The sequence below is a fragment of the Botryllus schlosseri genome, chromosome 6 (assembly GCF_051294905.1).
Source record: "Botryllus schlosseri isolate E-star chromosome 6, Bs_hap1, whole genome shotgun sequence".
Classification (NCBI taxonomy): domain Eukaryota; kingdom Metazoa; phylum Chordata; class Ascidiacea; order Stolidobranchia; family Styelidae; genus Botryllus; species Botryllus schlosseri.
In genome coordinates, this window is record NC_137241.1 from 28,203,677 (window position 1) to 28,222,680 (window position 19,004).

Genomic DNA, 19,004 nt, shown 5'->3' on the forward strand with positions numbered 1-19,004 from the left:
GGTACGAGTTATGACCAAATAAATGCTTTTGTAGCAGTTAAGCAGTTTTAGTGGCAGTCGGGACCAGCACACACTATCACGATCGCTTTGCTGCCCATATGATCCCACAGTTACCTATCTTCATCCTTCCGAAACGTTCTATAGATTCCCAGAAATAACACGCCATCTGGCAACAATAGTCCTATATTGGTTAAAAGCAGGGCATGGTATGGTATGGAACGAAATTTCGGTATGGAATATGGAAATGTACAATGTATCGAAGTATGGTATGGTATGCAAATTTCCAAGTATGGAATGGAACTTTTTTCTATGCTTCTAGACATTGCCAGTGTTGCCAGGGCCTTGACAATCATCCAACTTTCGATTTGTAAAATCTATTGCATACGTTTCAGAAAATGGCTTACTGGCAGGTCCATGTTCATATCTCAAATTGCGACTCATAGCCACCTACTTCGGTCGATATCTATTTATCGATATGTATTTATCTGTCGCCATACAGCTTACATTTCGCTCATCGTAACTTCCCCTCCGTAATCTACCTCGAGAAGTTTTACAATGGTAGAGGCTGCGGATGCAACAGTTACATGCAATTTATATCAATTTGTTGAACCTGCACTTTGGTCAAATGATCATCACGCAAAATCTATTTGACATAAGCACAAGGGCGTAGCCAGAAAAAATATTTGGGGGGGGGGGGGGGCGAAAAATTCGATGACGTAAATGAGCCCATCCCCTTTAAAGATAAGGAAAATATAGGTTAAAAACTATGGTCTTCGGCCCTTATTGGATAATTAACACAACATCTGAGGGAAATATTCCACTCATACATAAAGTGAAGTTAGTTCGTATGAACGGTGGCTCGTTTGAAGATTTCCGAGTACACTGTGTCTTGGGTACTATTGGCCAAAGCGAGACACGCGAAAAAGTCATTACAGTAACTTGGCTTGAACATAAAAATGGGCCGACCTTTGTATTACATAAATTGGTTTCAATTCACTATAATAATATAATGATTGTTGATAACTCGGGCGTGATCACTTTCGCGCGGAGCGCGAAAATTTTTTATAGGTGATGAATGAAATTGGTTCATTATATTGTTACTTGCATATTGCAAATACGTTTTCATTATCAGATTTACCGATAGGGCTGATAGAAGTGGTGTCATCGAACATTCAGGAGGCATGCTGGAACCATAGTGTCCTATATGGTGTCGACACAGACAAATCTCACGCCCCAGTGAAATTGTATCACGTCACAATTTCCATTTGGCTACAGGCAATTTGACGGTAATTTTTGACCGGCTTGCCGAGCATTAAATTTGGTAAAACGGGTATCAATCGAAAGCTGACTCGGCACTGATTACGAAAATATAAATTTTATTTCGCTCGTGGCCCTGGAACTCCCACAATCAGACTCGAATTTTTCATTGTTTTGGAGATTGGCATTGAGACGCAACAATGCTGTCTGGCGAAACGAGAGAGTAGCTCAAGAGAAAAAGAGTCAGACAGCATTGTTGCGTCCCAATGCCAATCTCCATAACAATGAAAAATTCGAGGCTGATTGTGGGAGTTCCAGGGCCACGAGCGAAATAAAATATATATTTTCGTAATCAGTGCAGAGTCAGCTTTCGATTGATACCCGTTTTACCAAATTTAATGCTCGGCAAGCCGGTCAAAAATGACCGTCAAATTGCCTGTAGCCAAATGGAAATTGTGACGTGATACAATTTCACTGAGGCGTGAGATTTGCCTGTGTCGACACCATATAGGACACTATGCTTGAACTATGTTATACCATACGGCAAGACTATTTAGAGCAGTGGTTCTCAACTGGGGGTCCGCAGAGCATTTTTTAGGGGTCCGCGAAACCTCCAAATTTGCAAAATGGTTCATAACCTAATTTTTAGTTTGCTTTAAATTAGAGAAATCACGAAGCTATTTCGCTTCATAACTGCTAAAACTTCAGGAATCACATAAACAGAGAATGGCCGTCTGAGATAAAATATTCCACTGTGCAAGTCATTTTAATTGGCAATAGCCTACTCGTACTAACATATTGCTGTTTAGGGATGTTTTGTTGGGGTTTTGAAAAAATTGTTTGCAGAGATCCATTTTCTCCTATGATATACACGACCGCTATTCCAGAATAACTTCACGATGATCTGTTAGATAGAAATGACTAGGCTGGAGGTTATATTGGCCCATGTATGTTGCCATCATAGCCGTAAAGGTGTTTTGGATATATGAAAGAATTTGATGAATAATATTGGTGCGTGAGCAAGTGGATTTCGGTCTTAATAATTACTTCGTTGAAGCACGGTTATTTAGCAACCTCTGGTAAAGATTGACGCTATGCTTTAAAGATTGGAATTGCAGATAGCCTACGTACAGACCAAACTAAAAAACTCCTTTGATCAGACGCGTGCGATTCCAAATTAGCACTTTTTAACGGAAGGTGTGCCAGTCGCATTTATGTTGGAGGGGTCTGATTGCAGGGGCAGGATCATTAGGCACCAGCCATTTAAGCACCCGAAAATCTATATTGAAGGCTTCGGAATACATCCGTCGGTTTTATAGTTGTCAATCATTTTGAGAACGGACTTTGCGGAGTCTCATGTAGCCTATACTTTAAATGTCTTCATGTGTCCCGGTACGGAAATTGCCGGAACTAACAGTCCCCAACCCCCTTACTGAACTGACACCACCCCTAGACCCAGTCAACCCAACGACCTCGGGCTACTCTCGTGTATCTACTGGTACTGTTGTATTCTCATAAGAATGCAGCTAAATTCAATTATGGGTATTTGAGTAACAATTTTTTTCGGGACGCCGATAATAAAATCAAGACGTGTATGGACACTAAATCGCGCGAAGCGCGAAGAAATTTATTAGGTTGCATTCATCTACCTCAAAATACTGTTATATTTATTGATTTTACGAAAAGTTTCCAAAAATTTGGGGGAAGCGATCGCCCCTTTCGCCCCTCTCTGGCTACGCCAGTGCATAAGCATCATTGTAATTAAAAAATATGTAGCTTCACTTGGAGCGACGTTACGCCATGTCGGCCTCGAACACACATCGTTATATCTCTAAGCTTTGTTATCACTGATAAAAGAATGGACGCCCTGATGTTGCCGAACGAAGCTGGTGAGTTTGACGGGAGAATCGGACATTTGATCTGCTATCGCAAAACTCTGGTGATTGTAGCGATGTAAAATTAGAGCTACCATATGTTGTAAATCTGAAAAGAGGACACTTTTTCAAAAATTTTCCGACTTGCAAAACCGTAGGAAAATCCTGAAAAAATGGTAAATTTTCGCCACATCGTGGTCGGTTTACTAAAAAAAGCCAACTTTCTCGCTCAGTGCCCAAAATAGTGTTTAGTTTTTTCTTTCACATAATCAGGGGGTTGACTAAAAAAAAGGTCAACTTACCGGCCCAGCTCTCGAAATACCCGGCGGAGCGTTACTTCATCGCTGATTTACTGTATCTAAGTCGATTTTGCCATATATTCCACCAAAATTCTCAAAAACGAGGAAATTTGGGCTTCCCCAAGGACACTTTCAAAAAAGTCAAAAAAGAGGACAAGTCCTCTTAAAAGAGAACGTATGGTAACCCTATGTAAAATTATATTCTAAGATATAATCCAATGGAAGAAAACCATTTGTTTAGTTTATTATTCTAGATGATACATCTATATTACTGGTAGTAGTGCGTTGCCACACTAGCCATGAGCTTTTGTTGCGATTCCCAAATAATCTTGCATATATCTTACGTTCCGTCTTCGATGAATAGGCAACCTACATCGCTGACATGTGACACCAAGAGATTGAGGATAGAATTGGTGCATCAAGGCTGTTTAAATGGTTAATTTCATCCAAAATAATTAGAACACAAACGCCGGAAGATATCCACATTTCAAAAATATAATATTGCCCGAGAGATTGGGCAACTGCGAAAGTAACGAAAAAGTATCAAATAGGGTATGGAAGAATGTTGCTATGGTATACGGAAAATTGTAAGTATGGTATGGAACGAATGAGGCGGGTATGGAGTATGGAAATTTCCCATTCCATACCATACGATACCACATCCTGCTTAAAAGTACCAAATTGACTGATGATCCAAATGATCATAAAAATTGTAGTAGATCTAACAAGATTGTTGAAGATCAAATCAGATTGTCAAGCACGTCCAGTCCTCCAGTTGCCTTTGTAATACAGAACACCGGAGTGTGGCATGACATCCTCTACTCGAGTAAGTAAGCAATTTGGGAAATGTTCAGAGAAAGGGAGAGATAGAGACAGAGAGACAGAGACAGAGAGAAAGAAAGAAAGAGAGAGAGAGTCTTTATTCGTGCAAGTTACAAATCAACATCACGCAACAAAAATGCAACGCAGTGCAATGAGTCATGCAAGGTAGTCGGGAGGCTCGATATATCACAAAGTCTTCAGAGCCGAGCAACCCAGGACAGGAGAAATTATCACAGTTGATAACTAATAAAAATTGAATAAAAAATAAAATCGAAGGAACGAAAGAAAAACAATGTCATGGAACAATTCGAAATACAATGCAAATACAATTTAGCGGTATATAGTAGGAGATCAGAAAATGTTTTAAATGCACAAGAGTCTAAATGACGGAGAGCAGGCAATGCAGCTTATTCCAAGTATTGACACCAATAAAACGGATTGAATTTTGTACTAGACTGGTAGAGTGATGTTGCACAGACAGAGACAAGTTAGAAGAAAATCTGGCGCGATGTTGGTGTGTATATCTGAAGGTATGTGAAACAGATTATCAAAATAGTGGCAGTTCACCCTGTTAATAGCTATGCATAAATTTCATTCCCTGAAATTTGAAAATGTCTTCCACTTTTAATATCCCAACGCTTCGATACATCCTATTACAATTTTTAATATCTAGATTTCCGGCAGAGAATTCGTGTGGCTCGGTTTTGCAAAACTTGCAATTTATGCAGGCCTTTTTTCGCAGCAGGTCCCAAACCAAGATCCTATAAAAGTGTTATACAGTTAATTAATGCATAGTAGATTGGTCCGACAGTTTGGTGAGGAGTTGAATTTTTATGGCGATAGAGAGCACGACACCACGCGAGATTTTAGTTTTTGTATTGTTGATATGATCTGATCAGCGGTTTCACTATAACCCAAAAACCTCCAAACTTATACATGCGGATTAGAACTGGTTACGCATTACTAATGCATAGAAGATAAACATTTTCCACAGCGCAAACATGTCATAGCGTTATGTGATGACAAAGTTAGCACAAAATTTCATTAAGGGAACTAAGAGAACAGAGGTTTATTGCAAGGCTTCTCGCACAGTGGGTCGCCTCTAGGCCTGGGCAAAATCGAGTACCTGAGTGATTCGATTCTGAATCAAGTATTATACTTCGAGTCGAGTCGAGTATTCGAGTATCTCTCATTATCACGACATACCAGAATCTAATAAGTAAAAGTTCAAATAGGTGCCTTTTATGACACCACAAAAATATAATGCCTGTTATTCATCATAATGAAAATACTATGTATTTTTCGACCATACTGATGTCATAATTTTCAAATTTTCTTCCACTTCCAATATGATTTCGGAACATGTAATAGACGGACCTACGGGGCTCGTTCACTTTCGGACCAAAGTCATTGCAGCCTAACGAAGAAAATAGCTTTTTGGTCCAAATGTGCATTAGCCCCATATACGAATAAAGATGCTCTCTCTCTCTCTCTCGTCCGGTTTCGTCAAATTACGATTTGAGATTTACGCTGTGTGATTCGCAAAATACCTATTTTGAAATGTTAGTGACCAAAATAGCTGTCATAAAAATACATAGATGCCCCAAGTATGTGACTGGCGGTACTCAACTTGAATAGTGCGAACAGCACTACAACAAATTGATCAGCATTCCAAGGAATATTCGTTCTTCGAGATTTTCTGTGTCTTGGGCAAACCAGTTGGTTGCAAGTGTCACAGGCAAAACGGGTATGTTTTGCGCATCTGTAGCATCTTCGTGGTTTGATATCGAACATATCAGGTATGAACCCCTATTTTCGGCTACTGGAATTTTTCAAAATGCCCTATATTTATGTCCGAGGTAACCTATGGTTAAAATTGTCTTAAGGAATTCTATCATGGTCATAAACTCTACAATGTTGGTCGGATTGACTTGAATTTAATGCTGAGTATTCACTATTCACAGTTTACATACCGAATATGCCAGGTATAAACCCCTACGACAGCTCTTCATACACACGTATGCAGGACCGTAACTGCCGCACCCTAACCCCTTAATTGGGGGGGGGGGGAGCTCGAAGGGGGGGCCAGAACTATTTCGTGAATTAACATAAATTAGAGTATTTTTTCAAATTTAAGTAGCTCTTAAAAAAATCTTCGCGATTTAATGGCGTCAAATTTCTTGATTATCGGGTATCCTTCCCCCAATAAAAAATAGTCATGAGTTATATCATTTTCCTAAACGCTTCACTTAGCTTAAATCTGATTAGATGAGCAGAGACATGATAAAAAATTTACAGCAATATATTTGCTATTCCCGATCATGTTGACCGATTCAATCATGAATCATATAATATTTTCGCGCTTCGCGCGGTTTATTCGAAAAAAGCCGGCTAACTAAACAATACAAAATTTTCGCTGAGAAGTAGCAGGAAAAAAGGTATCGGAAGAGAGGGGGCCTGGGGCGAAGCCCCCAGAAGTTGGGTTTATCACCCAGTGAGGACCCAAGACTAGGTTTGCCATATTTTGGAATCAGGAAAGGAGAACATTTTGTCAAAATTTACAAACTTAGAATATCGGTGGAAAATCCTGAAAAATTGGAAAAATTTTCCCACTTCGTACTCGGTTGACTAAAAAAAGATCTACTTTCTTGCTCAGCGCCCAAAATACTGTTTTTACCTTCACTTTACCAGGTGGTTGACTAAAAATAGGTCAACTTTCGCTCTCAGCTCCCGAAATACCCGCCTGAGCGTTAGTTCAGTGCTATTTTATGGTGTCTTGGTAGAATTTTTCCCTGTGTTCAACCAAAATTCTAAAAAAAAGAGGACAGAATCTCAAAAATGAGGACGTTTCGGCGTCCCCGGAGGATATTTTCCAAAACCCGAACAAGGAGGACAAATCCTCTTAAAGGAGGACGTATGGTAATCCTACCCAAGACCAATGTTTTATATTTTATATTTTTTATTTTTATTTTTATTTTTTTTTGGGGGGGGGGGGCTGACGAAGTGCTGTTACGGTCCTGCACGTAGGCACATTGCACACGTTTCCGGCGCGATATACGTTGAGTATTGTTAATTGAGTATCGCGACTTGTTCACTTGCAGACATTATTTGGATACTGATAAATCGTAGCGACATGTGCTAATCACAGAAACAATCTATAGTTGTCTATTATATGTAGAACTCGAGATATGGACTCCATTACTGAACTGTTGCTTGAATTGCAAAGCCGACACATGTGCAAAGACAAGTTTAAAAAGGCTTCCTTGACTCAATTCTAGCCAAATGTGCAGTCGATGGAGCATAAGCAGACCGTGTTATTTTTGGCATTTCAGGAGCCAGATGCCAAAAATAAAAATTTGAAAATGCCAAAAATAAGCAATTTTTGGCATATGCCAAAAATAACACGGCCTGCCAAATAGTGTATTTCGTTCATGGTGTTGTGTTAACAGGACCGCGTTAAAAGCGAGAAGAGCGTTTGTGAAAGGCAGGTTTCTGAATCTGGGTTCAGCCCACCCATTAGGGGTGAAAGCATGGTGTCCTAAATGGTGTGGGCACAGCGAGATTGAACGGCTGACTGCATTTGGTTTACGTAATACTTTCCATTTGTCCAAAGGCAAGTTTACGACCATTTTTGACCAGCTTGTCGAGCGCTAAATTTGATAAAACGGGTATCGATGAGAAGCTGCCGCAGTACTGATTATTAAAATATAAATTATATTCTGCTCATGGAACTGGAACCCCCAACATCAACCACGATTTTTGCATATTGATCGAGTTGAACATTGTGACGCAACAAACTGTCTGGCTATTTCTGAGCTGCATAGTCTCGTTTTGCCAGACAGTCTTGTTGCGTCAATGTTCTTAAATAAGCTAACTTTCCCAGGACTCTTCCATGCGAGTTGGTAATATTAAAGCCACCTGAAGTGACATAAGTCCTCCCAAAATATAACGGTAGACTGAAGGAGAAATGATAGTCGGGCTACTAAATAGAATGTGTTGAGATAGACAACACAAGAAACTCCTGGAAAAGGATCGGGAAGAAAATTCTTTCCGCGATGAGATCGATGGCACTGGCGAAGTGATCTCTTTTCATGATGCATGGAAGCCGGTTCGGCCCTCCAAATATTTTGAAGCTCGGAAAACCTTTTGTGGATGACTGGCAACATTCTTTCCCTTAACGGCTACTGTTGAATCCGATATTTCCCAGATTCGCTGGGCGAGAAATGAATTTAGGAGAAACTTAGCTGACCTGAGTTTGGAAGCACTGTTACAGTGCAAACTATTTAAGTCTATTCAACAGCTGTAACAATCAGCTGTTGAGCGTGTTTGTTAGGCTTTTCTTTCTTTGTTTTTGCTTATTGGCACCGATTACGATGGATACTGCACATTTTGTGGTTTCGTTTGATATTATTAACCTATGAAATCGTTAGGTTTTTTCTTCTTTTTATTGTTTGTTGGCACTGATTATACGTGGATGCTGCACATTATGTGGTGTCTTTTGACAAAGTAGCCCAAATAAAGCGTTTTTGTGACTAATTCGAGGCTGAAACTATCTACTTAGAGGACGATGCCAAAACTGCCAAAAATAAAAATCGAAAAATGCCAAAAATAAGTTATTTTTGGCAGTTTTGGCATATGCCAAAAATAACACGGCCTGAGCATAAGTCTATCAGATCTTTGCTAGCAAGCTGCATCAGATCGTTTGCTATTTCCGACCACATCGCCTACCTGTGTGAATCTGGAATTTCAACTCTGACGATGATCAAAAGAAGTATAGCCATAGACTTCAACCGGAAGATGACATCACATGTCGGCCTACATTGACAACCATAATTTCGGAATTCGATAAACTTGTCAAGCAAGATCAAGGACAAGGCTCTCATTGAGTGTGGTTTGAGTGAAAAAAAGTGCTTGTTTTTTTTTATGTTGATACCGTATTACACTCTCTTGTATGTAAATCAAAAACCTATTTTTCGCTAATAAAATGCTTGAGTCCGCGGATATATAGGCGAGCTTGAGAATAGTCTGCGGGTCCAAAAGGTTGAGAACCACTGTTTTAAGGCTTCCACAGTGGAAAATGTTATCGAAACTATAATTCTTGTTGATGAATTACCTTGCAGTGGCAAGGAGCGTAAAATTTCAGTACTCGAAAAAATTTGTCTTTTACCACTCGACTCGAATTATCAGAATTAATGCTCGATTCCGATTCGAGTACTCGAATCATTGTACCCAGGCCTATATAGTCGCCACGCCAGATGGAGTCGCTAAACTTTATCCGTTGCAACGCCATGGCTATAGCCATGCATACAATCAATTGTCAATCATTCATCTATGTCTATATATATATGTCAATGGGTCATTATACAGCTCGACCAGTCATCGTTATGCCGTTTCGGACAGATTCACAATTACTCTCCACTGTGTCATTGACTTTCTAAGAGTAATGGTCGACTCAAGACTTCACTTCCCGCTTCCTCTCCAAATGCGTTCCTTTATGAGCATAGGCTTCCAAATCTGCCATCATTATAATATTACGCAGTTAGCTTACTTAGACGAAACAGTGGCAGCGTTGGTCAGATATATGGGTTATGGAACACTCCAGCTTGCATGCGTAGGTTTATAGGCAGGATAAAGAATTGGTGAGATCATTCACTCATTACAATCAACGTTTTCCCATTATATCAGTGATTCCCGGAATTTTTTCTTTATTCCCTACTTCCGATTTATTCCAAGTCTTAATTCCCATAACGTAAAACCCCTATCCACCACTTGATATGCTCTTTGGCTTTGTTTCTAATAGGGACTTGCAAGTGGTGAAAGTTAAGAATCCTGAAATTGAACAATTGAACATCTCAATAAAGTTAGAGCAGTGTTCGAGTTGCAGTTTCTATATGTAGCCTATACTCAGGCGCGTAGCCAGTCTAATTATTTTCTGCCATTATTAAATTACCCAACTATGTCCTCTGAACTCAATATTAAAAAAGAACAGTGGTGTTACTATATAGCCTTATGTCTATGTTCTGTTGAAGCTATAGCGATGCCGCGAGGTATGCGGGAAAGTGGCCTGATGAATTCACTGACTGCCTTACTATTTTTGTCCGAAATTGGTGGTCTCGTTCAAGGACAAAGTAAGAACATTAGCAGTATAAACGAATTTTAATGATGTAGTAAGAATGTAATCCATGGTTTCTTAAACGTAGGCGACACGTAATAATGGCAAGACCCACTATGTCGTTAGAAATTGCCACATGACATGTGATGAAAAACAAAACGGCGAGATATTCAGTTTATTGTAAAAATCTGTCAAAATACTTATGAGCAAAATCATCATATGTATATTTTGATGTTATTCTCCTGGTCGACTTGAGCTTAGACGCAAACGTAACAGGCTAAACTAAAGTAGAGACTAATTTCGTTGGCCACACGCCATTTCAAATTCGCTAGGCGGGTCGCAAGTTACTCCGTCCCAGTTGATGAACATGCTGGCTCCTAAATTTGGAACTGCCAGGCTTTTTTGTAGGTGGCCAATTGAATTCCACACATTTTCAGAGATTATTATCCATGAAATTTCGAGATATAATTTTGAAAATAAGAAATTTGATAAATATATTCGTTGGTTTTAATGGGCAATGTACTATAGCCTACAAGTCGCTTCGAACCAGGCTTTTCGATTCTTTTGGCAAAGAACGGTCATGCTGAATTGACGATGTTCTCCATGCTCAGTGAAGCAACTTGACACATCTATTAGAATAAGACGAGCATTAATCCTATCCTAATTGCAACCAACTAAATTAGGATTCTCGGGATACACTGAAAACAATTAGAATTAGAGCGCAGATCATACAGTTAACTGGTCCGGGATAATGGTAATCGTCTGCTTAAAATTGTTGTTAGGAACTCATAAAGTCGGATAAGATTACGCGCGATGATTACCCTAGGTATTCCGAGTTCCCAATCAAGTAAGTGATTTATGCGATGTAATCTGTTGCATCAGAGTGTGAAAACCCGTCATTGTCTGTCGTACGACGCAGTCGATTATAGCGTATAAGATGTACAGCTCTGCAATGGCGCATGCACGTCTCGGTAATTATTGGAAATACTTCTGCGTGGGAATCTAACACAGTGTACAGTTTCTCCGGTTTGCTAAACCAACAGATTAAAAATGTAGCTCCATCAACTTTATGCGCAGCAATAAACCGGTTTCCATAACTCTGGGTTCTTAAAATCCTGATGAACGTGACAATCGACTCTTTAATCAATCCTAATTTATGATCTCTGCCCTTATACGAACAGTGTTCCCATCCTCATAGCAAACAACAATATACACCGCCAAATAACTACGAGATTTTCCAAGCTTTTCAACGCAGTGTGGAGCGTAAATCAAGCCCCAGACTATGTAGGGCACAATATTGAGCTGTCGTAGTGGCAGCCATCCCGGTTGCTATAAATTGGGCGTATAGTTACGCGGTTATATTGTGAAGTTGGGGATTGACTTATCTTCCATTTACGTCTACAAATTTCTAGGTTGGTAACACACAAGATTTTGTAACAAACAGTGGGCTGAACCGTTCGCAGTAGGAAGTATTGAGTTTGAAATAACAGTTACTACCATTTCATTGCAGCGACATGTTCACATCTCGCTGAATCAAGAACGTTCAAATCACCAAACTGGCCGGCTAATTACAGCAGCAGCATTTTCTGCAACCTGCCGCTTATACCCGTGAACACTACGTTCGTCCAAATGACATTTCACACATTCGACGTGGAGTCATGGCACGATTTCATGAAGGTAACGACTCCATCTCTAGGCATTGATAGAATTGTAGAAGCGTCCCAAAGTTTTGTGGATTGTTGAATGTAAATCGACGGCGATAGAGTTGTCATCGACAGGCAATCAAAATGAGTACAACCTTTCACTTCAAACCTGTGACCCTGCGTAGTCTGAGTCACGTAAAACGTTTTCGCGCGTGTGCGTCTCAAAATGTATGATATTTTTACGCAATCATCGGAATATGTAAATATATCCAAAATGAAACAGTTAAAATCAACAATCATAGCTTCATTATTGCGTTAGAACTTATGCGCTCGAGAGCTCTTCAGCTCTTTAGAAAAAACTGAAATTATGTACCAGGAAGAGGTCACTTGCGAAACGCGACGAAATTTTGTAAAAGAATACGACATTTCCAAACAATAAATTTAGGTACTACTACTAAATAATGAACAAAATCATGTCATAATCATGTCAATTATGGGTAATACTGATTCTGCCACAATGTGAAAAATGTAGGACGACAGGATAATCAGTAGTATTTCGTATCATTTTCGTTTGCAAGCTTGCTGCGGTGTTTCATTTTCTTACACGCCATTGATAAGAATCGCACACATCACAGCAACCTCATGAAGGAGTGAAAAATCTTGACTTCTAGACTTCAGTAGGAATCTCAACCCATATGAAGACCCACTAAGAACTTGCTAGGCTGTAGACCTGGGTGTTGTGCGTCCCACGGGCCAAATGCGGATCACGACAGGATTCTGAGCGGCCCGCGAAAAGATTCTCGGAATTTAGTCTATAAAATCTATTTGTCAATACTATTGCGTGTACAAGAATTATATGCTTTACAAACTGAACCAGGAAATGCGTTTCTCTGACGTATGGTTCAATTGTGTGCTTTGTTTACGCAACCTACGTAACAACTTGGCATAGGTTCAAAATAAAGCAAATAAATCAAAGTATGCCGTAGTAATAAAGTTACAAGATACTTCCATATTCAAACTCAAATTTTGTTTGTTACGTCATACGTTGACAAATCCTAATTCGTAAAATAATCCAATTGGTGCACGTGATTAGCGGTCTTCCTCACTCACAAGCGATGTTATGTCAAGCAATGAAAGATGCGGCTGAAGGCCGACATTTCAACAAGATTTTTAGCACTAAATATTTTTTTACTGAAGGCAGCCGCGAAACGGCCTTTTTAGTGTATGATGACTGTATGAGCTTCGAGCAGGTCTCCGTGTTTAAGGAATATAATTCGAGACAACATTATGATAAAAATCATGCAATTAAATACACACACTCGGCTGATGCGGACTGGCTAGTAGGGCTGGGCACAATGATTCGAGTACTCGAATCTGAATCGAGTATTAATTTTAATGATTCGAGTCGAGTAGTAAAATACGATTTTTCCGAGTACTGACATTATGCGCTCCTACCAGCTGAAAGTTAATTTACTAACGAGACTTATAGTTCGGATACTATTTTCTACTGAGGAAGCCTTGAATCCTTGATTGGCCGTGTCATAGTAGTACAAAGCTACGAACGATGCTGGAAATAGCACATTTACGAAGTCATGACCATCTCACAACATTGTCAAGAAGTACAATGAAATCTGTATGGTCGAATAAATACCAAATTATCTTTAATGTGACGGATAACAGGCATTATGTTTGTGGCACCATTATGTTATGGTGGCATAAAAGTAACATATTTGAACTTTGATATTGTGCATTCTGATATGACGTCATAATGAGTGATACTCGATTTTGCCCAGCTGGCTAGCGGCAGCAAGGCTATTTTAGCTAGCCGCACAGAGCTAGGGCCGCAGCCTAGCCTTAACACATCCACTTAGCAGCATGCTTTAACAGCGTAATTCACTGCTTTAAATTAAAAAATATGTTGCATGCCACAAAATATAGTCTAAACATTGGTGTCGTCCGGGCAACATATCATCTGCTCCACATTTGGCCCGCTGTGAAAATAATTGCACACACCTGTGCTAGAGGATCACGGGAAGTGCGGTATTTTTCAGGGTATTGAATGAATTTTGTCAAATAACCCCCGAATAAACTCAGCCGTATGACTCATGCCTGAATTTAATACGACTCTGGTTTAAATAGATTAATTATGTATCTGCGGATTCTATTGTATCATTTAGCTCTGAACTCTTCAAAGTGCACAACCCTGGGCGTACAGTAATTTAAGCATACACTGTCGCTTATGTATTTCCACCATTCTAATATACGCCAAGTTAAAAGCAATTTGATATGCAGTTTTCGGGACCAACAGAATTTATTTTCTTCGGAAATGCGACCAACAATCAAGTTATTGTCACCGGATATCCGAACGAAACGATTCGCAGTGAATTTGTTTCGGACGCTGACACAAACTTTCCTGGATTCAACTTACACGCAGCAACAGGTAAACTATGGAAAGTCGAAAATATCAACAATATAGATCGAAGCCATGTGCCTATACTTAAATTGGCAACTATACAGGAAGTTCATAACTTTTAGTGCTGCACTTTGAAAAACTGATTCGCTCATGTGTGAAGTAGATTCATTCTCGATATGTGTAGACATATTTTATATTTATACTATAAAGATATTGCAGAAGAAAAATTGACTCCACTTGTAGTCTAGTTATTACGCCTGACTCGGACGGCCAAGACAGGCATTTCATTGTACTTTCGATGAATTGTAAAATTACCACACTATTAGTGCATTATCTATTTGTACTGGTACTTAAAAATGCGACAGGAAACTGTTTGAAGTGAGGAAAATTAGTATATTATGAATACAAAGTTTTCAATATCACCAAACAGAGTTGTAATATGTGAGTTTCATCAGATTTTTACTCGTAAAAACAGTCAACACAATGACTTGGAATCGGAGTCAAGTATCAACACTCAGACTCGAGCCGCAGTTCGCCCACTTGGACTCGGTAACGAATTAGAATGACTTGACCTGACGCGAGTTTATACTGTTAAAGGGAGATTGAATTGTGACTCGAAACCTTGTGACTTGCTTACACAACCCTGCCTTCTTTTGTATACATATCTAATACGAGTGAGAAAGAATAGAAGCATGTAATAGAATGGACAGTGTGACTCAAACGAAAAGAATGACATAAAATGAATGCCCAAGATTGAGATCGAATTTTCCATCACTATTTCATTGTTGTCATTGTTGTCGGTCATAAAGCTATGCCAAGAAAAAAAGCCACGTCTCTTTGAATTATATGCTTTCGAATTACGTCATTTCATCGAGTACGGGAAATTAATCATCGCGAACATTGAATTTCACTATTCAAATCCACATGCACAGCAAATATGTGACCAAGTTGTATTGAGTCTTGAAGACTAATTGTGTTGAATAGACCAATTTGCATTTGTATGTGTCTTCACTTCCCACTGATTTCTGGTCAATTCCCACTCACACGTTCGCCATCAGAGTGCACGATTTTGTATACGGAAATATTTTCCCTCATGAATCATAAATCAGAGACATATGCAATTAATCGAATCCGATTTGATAATAAATTGAAATGATTCGTGTCGAGCAGTGATCTTAGTAACGGAACTAGAAGCCTTCAAATAAACAGTAGTATTTTATTACCCGACAAGATATAGCGTAATGGTGGAGCGGCTTCTTGATCGTCGGGTCGTGGGTTCAATCATAGGCCGCGCCAGACCAAAGGGCTGATTAGTAAATCTGGTTTATGTGGCTTCCCCACTTGGCGCTCAGCATTTTACAGGATAGCATGCAGGGTGCTGTAAGACTCAGAACGCCTTGCACGGCTTTACATGCCCTTTTATTGTCCAGCGGCATACGCACATAATGCGCACATCTTATGCATATGCGTATGTACATATCGTGTTAATGTTATATCATGAGTCGGTGTAAATCATCAAGGACAAAAATATAAGCATCTTATTCCTATTTAAAAAAAATCCATAGTTACTATGATAGACGCCGACATCTATTTTTGCATGGGATAGCGGAAGGCGTGTAGAGGTGTCGAAGCCCCCTCCTTTTGAAACGCAAGACCCCGTCCTTTTGAGATGACCATTCTGACGCTAATATTCAGTTGCAATTCAATAAGTCATGTTATCAGTGTTACGCGGAGCCGCGAATAATTAGCGAGATTCGTCTGTGCATGCAAAGTATAATTCGATTAATATTATAAGGGCACTGGAATAAATTCCAACTAGCAGGCTTGCGGCTCTCATCGATGCAAATAATGCACTCTAATTTGTAGAAGGTGGTGGACGTATATTCGGTCGTCGAATCGCGACAGGAGATGGTGTTTCTCAGAGCTCACGGTGACATCTACGTTTCTAACGATGAGGTCGAATTTCTACATCTAATAAGGATCGTTAGTTTGCTGAAATCAGCATCAGTACGCCGTGCGAAATACATAGTAGTGATCAATTTTATCGGACTGTGCAATCGGTCGGTAAAGTTGCGCTGATAACGAAATTGCAGACATGCCGCAAACCTGCAATAATTACAATTACAGGGTGCGCTAGTCATACCTAAATACCCAGATTAGGCAAATGGCAACGAGCACAATTTGTTCAGACGCGAGCATAAGTTTTAATCAAAAAAATACACAAATACAAACAATATTTGTTTGGCGAAAGTGTTTCTGCGGACGGTAGCAGCCTGCATGCGAACGCGATGAATCATACCACCGACGATAGTGCACATGTGACATCGATGACCGATTTCGCATACAAATGATTCTCGCCAATTTGCAGAACGCAGCATCGATAATACGAATTAGTGAATTGGCATTTCAAAAAGGACGGGACTTCTAGTTATAAATGAGAAACTCTCTGGCTACGCACCTGTTTTTTATGCCGACAACGCGCTGGTTAATATCAGCCCGTAGGCCCCGATCAGCCTGTCGAATTTGATCGTAAAATGGTGCGCCTTTAATCAATATCAACAGAAATACATATTCCAAAGGTTTGAAATTCGATCCGCGATGTGGTTGAGCTCGATGAGTCCGTCCAGCAATGGAGTTTATTGGAACATAGAAGGTTCCCGTTCAAACTAATCGAATAAATTCAGAATTTGCGCCACGGAGAATCTCGTGTTGCATCAATTTTGACAACGTAATTCAGCGCCGTGCACTGCACAATGCGCAGTATTAATAACAAATCAAACACTGACAAGTGACGCCGAGGGAATACGAGCGTATGTATAAAGCAGCCAAGAATTAGTAGCCTACAGATGATAGCATACGAGGAGAAAGCGTGCATCTAATCAATAATTCCTCAACTTGCGTACAGCACAGTGGGGTTCCAAGTCTGACATCGCTACAATTGTTTGCACATTATAACGAAGAGCTTCTTGGAGGTACAGAACTTCAATATACAATTGAATAGTATATTCATATTGAAATGAACCCGAATATTTTCGGCTGACACTCGTCAGGGGTAATCGTCAGCAACTAGTAGAGAATTGGAAAGAACATTGTATATCAACAATCGTATCACAAAATATGACGTCACCAGCATAAAAGAGAGAGCATTATAACGACGTTTAAGCTGCATTGTTGAATTTCCCGATACGAGTTGGCAAAGCCTTGTGTAGAGTAATGAATATGCGCACTTTGCGCAGGAATGACTTTCAATTCGCAGGCATACACAAAACAAAACACTGTCCTATTTAGCGCTCCCAGCCTCCGATTAAAGAGACTGAGAGAATTATTTTGTAAACGAATATGGGCGGCGGGCGGAAATACAATTTAATTGAGAGAAGGAGAAGGAGAATTCGCTCGTCTGGTCGAGAGAGAAGATGGTGTTTCTCAGCGCAAGCGTGTCGAAATCGACGTCGTAAATGAGGTTGCTTCGATTGTCTGATTACGAGGGCAAGTTTTTGCAACTTTTGCAACTTTTTTTTACAGCTTCCGGAAGCTTCCTAAATACTCGTAAGATATGTAGAATGCTGTTAAGCTGTTTGAAGGAATCTTATAGTGCAACTTTTGTCCATTTTTTTCATGTAACGTTTTGCAACATTTTGCAACTTTCTCGATTTTTCATGAAAGTACTTTCGATTTTGGTGAAATACACGGCCAAATTCGACTGAATCACCGTAAATCAGCACCGAAGTAACGCTTTTACGGGTATATCGGGAGCTGAGTCGGAAAATTGACTTTTTCTAGTCAATATGGGAAGTTGACATTTTTTTAGTCAACCAAGCAAAATGTGGTCAAAATGTAACTTCTGCAACTTTTTTCAAAAATAAATGCAACTTTCCACGGATTTAACTGCAACAAAAACTTGCCCTACTGATTACTAATAAAGACGAAGCTGCGTATTCAATTATTCGCGCGCGTATCGGTTAATGGTAAATGGTTGGCATTTACGCGCTATCACTGACTCGCTAATTGACAGCGCTGATGATTTAAATTGCAGACGGCAGGCGTTTAATCTTATGGTATGGGGTGGCCGCCACCCCGTCTCTCCGCGCCTATGGTTACTATACACTATTCTCACTACCGGACCCACGAAATCTCGGTTAGCCGTATTGCAGTATCGAAAATAATTTTGCAAGAGGCAACGGGAATCCTGTGAAGTAGTCATCGACCCCCCAATGGTCAAAATGAGCTGCATAACTACTCATGATTCATGTTAACAAACTACCTTTTTCGCAGTGACGGCGGAGATTCTGCTGACTCAATTATCGGATGTTTATAACGCCACCAGCAAAATAATGGACTCCCCGCTATATATCACGAGCTATGACGACACAGATACGAGCAATACAATGGACGTATTAGCCATAAACTTACCCAACGACGCCAACACGCCCATTGAAGCGTGGTCTCAGTATGTCGGTAAGCTATGTAGAGTACATATATATTTCACATAGATATCGATACATCACTGCGAAAATATTCCGCAACTTTATAATATCTTCATTTCTTCATCATCCACATTCCCTTGGATCCTGTCAATTTTTGAGT

At 39.8% G+C, this 19,004-nt stretch overlaps 1 protein-coding gene across 7 annotated transcripts in view; it reads left to right on the forward strand.

Annotated features, from left to right (window-relative positions):
* Positions 1 to 19,004, forward strand: part of LOC145441974 (uncharacterized) — a 128,389-nt gene that overhangs the window by 24,334 nt on the left and 85,051 nt on the right. For 3 of the 7 annotated variants that reach the window (XM_080319930.1, XM_080319931.1, XM_080319932.1), the window contains exons 1-4: positions 10,237 to 10,380; positions 11,875 to 12,041; positions 14,300 to 14,447; positions 18,693 to 18,875. The exons of 1 other annotated variant lie outside the window; for it this stretch is intronic. In XM_080319930.1, coding sequence (XP_080176056.1) covers positions 10,290 to 10,380; positions 11,875 to 12,041; positions 14,300 to 14,447; positions 18,693 to 18,875 — 589 coding nt within the window. In that variant the 5' untranslated portion in view covers positions 10,237 to 10,289. Of the gene's footprint in view, positions 1 to 10,234; positions 10,381 to 11,874; positions 12,042 to 14,299; positions 14,448 to 18,692; positions 18,876 to 19,004 lie in introns of those variants that run through there. 3 more of the 7 variants (XM_080319934.1, XM_080319933.1, XM_080319935.1) reach the window with 2 other exon arrangements.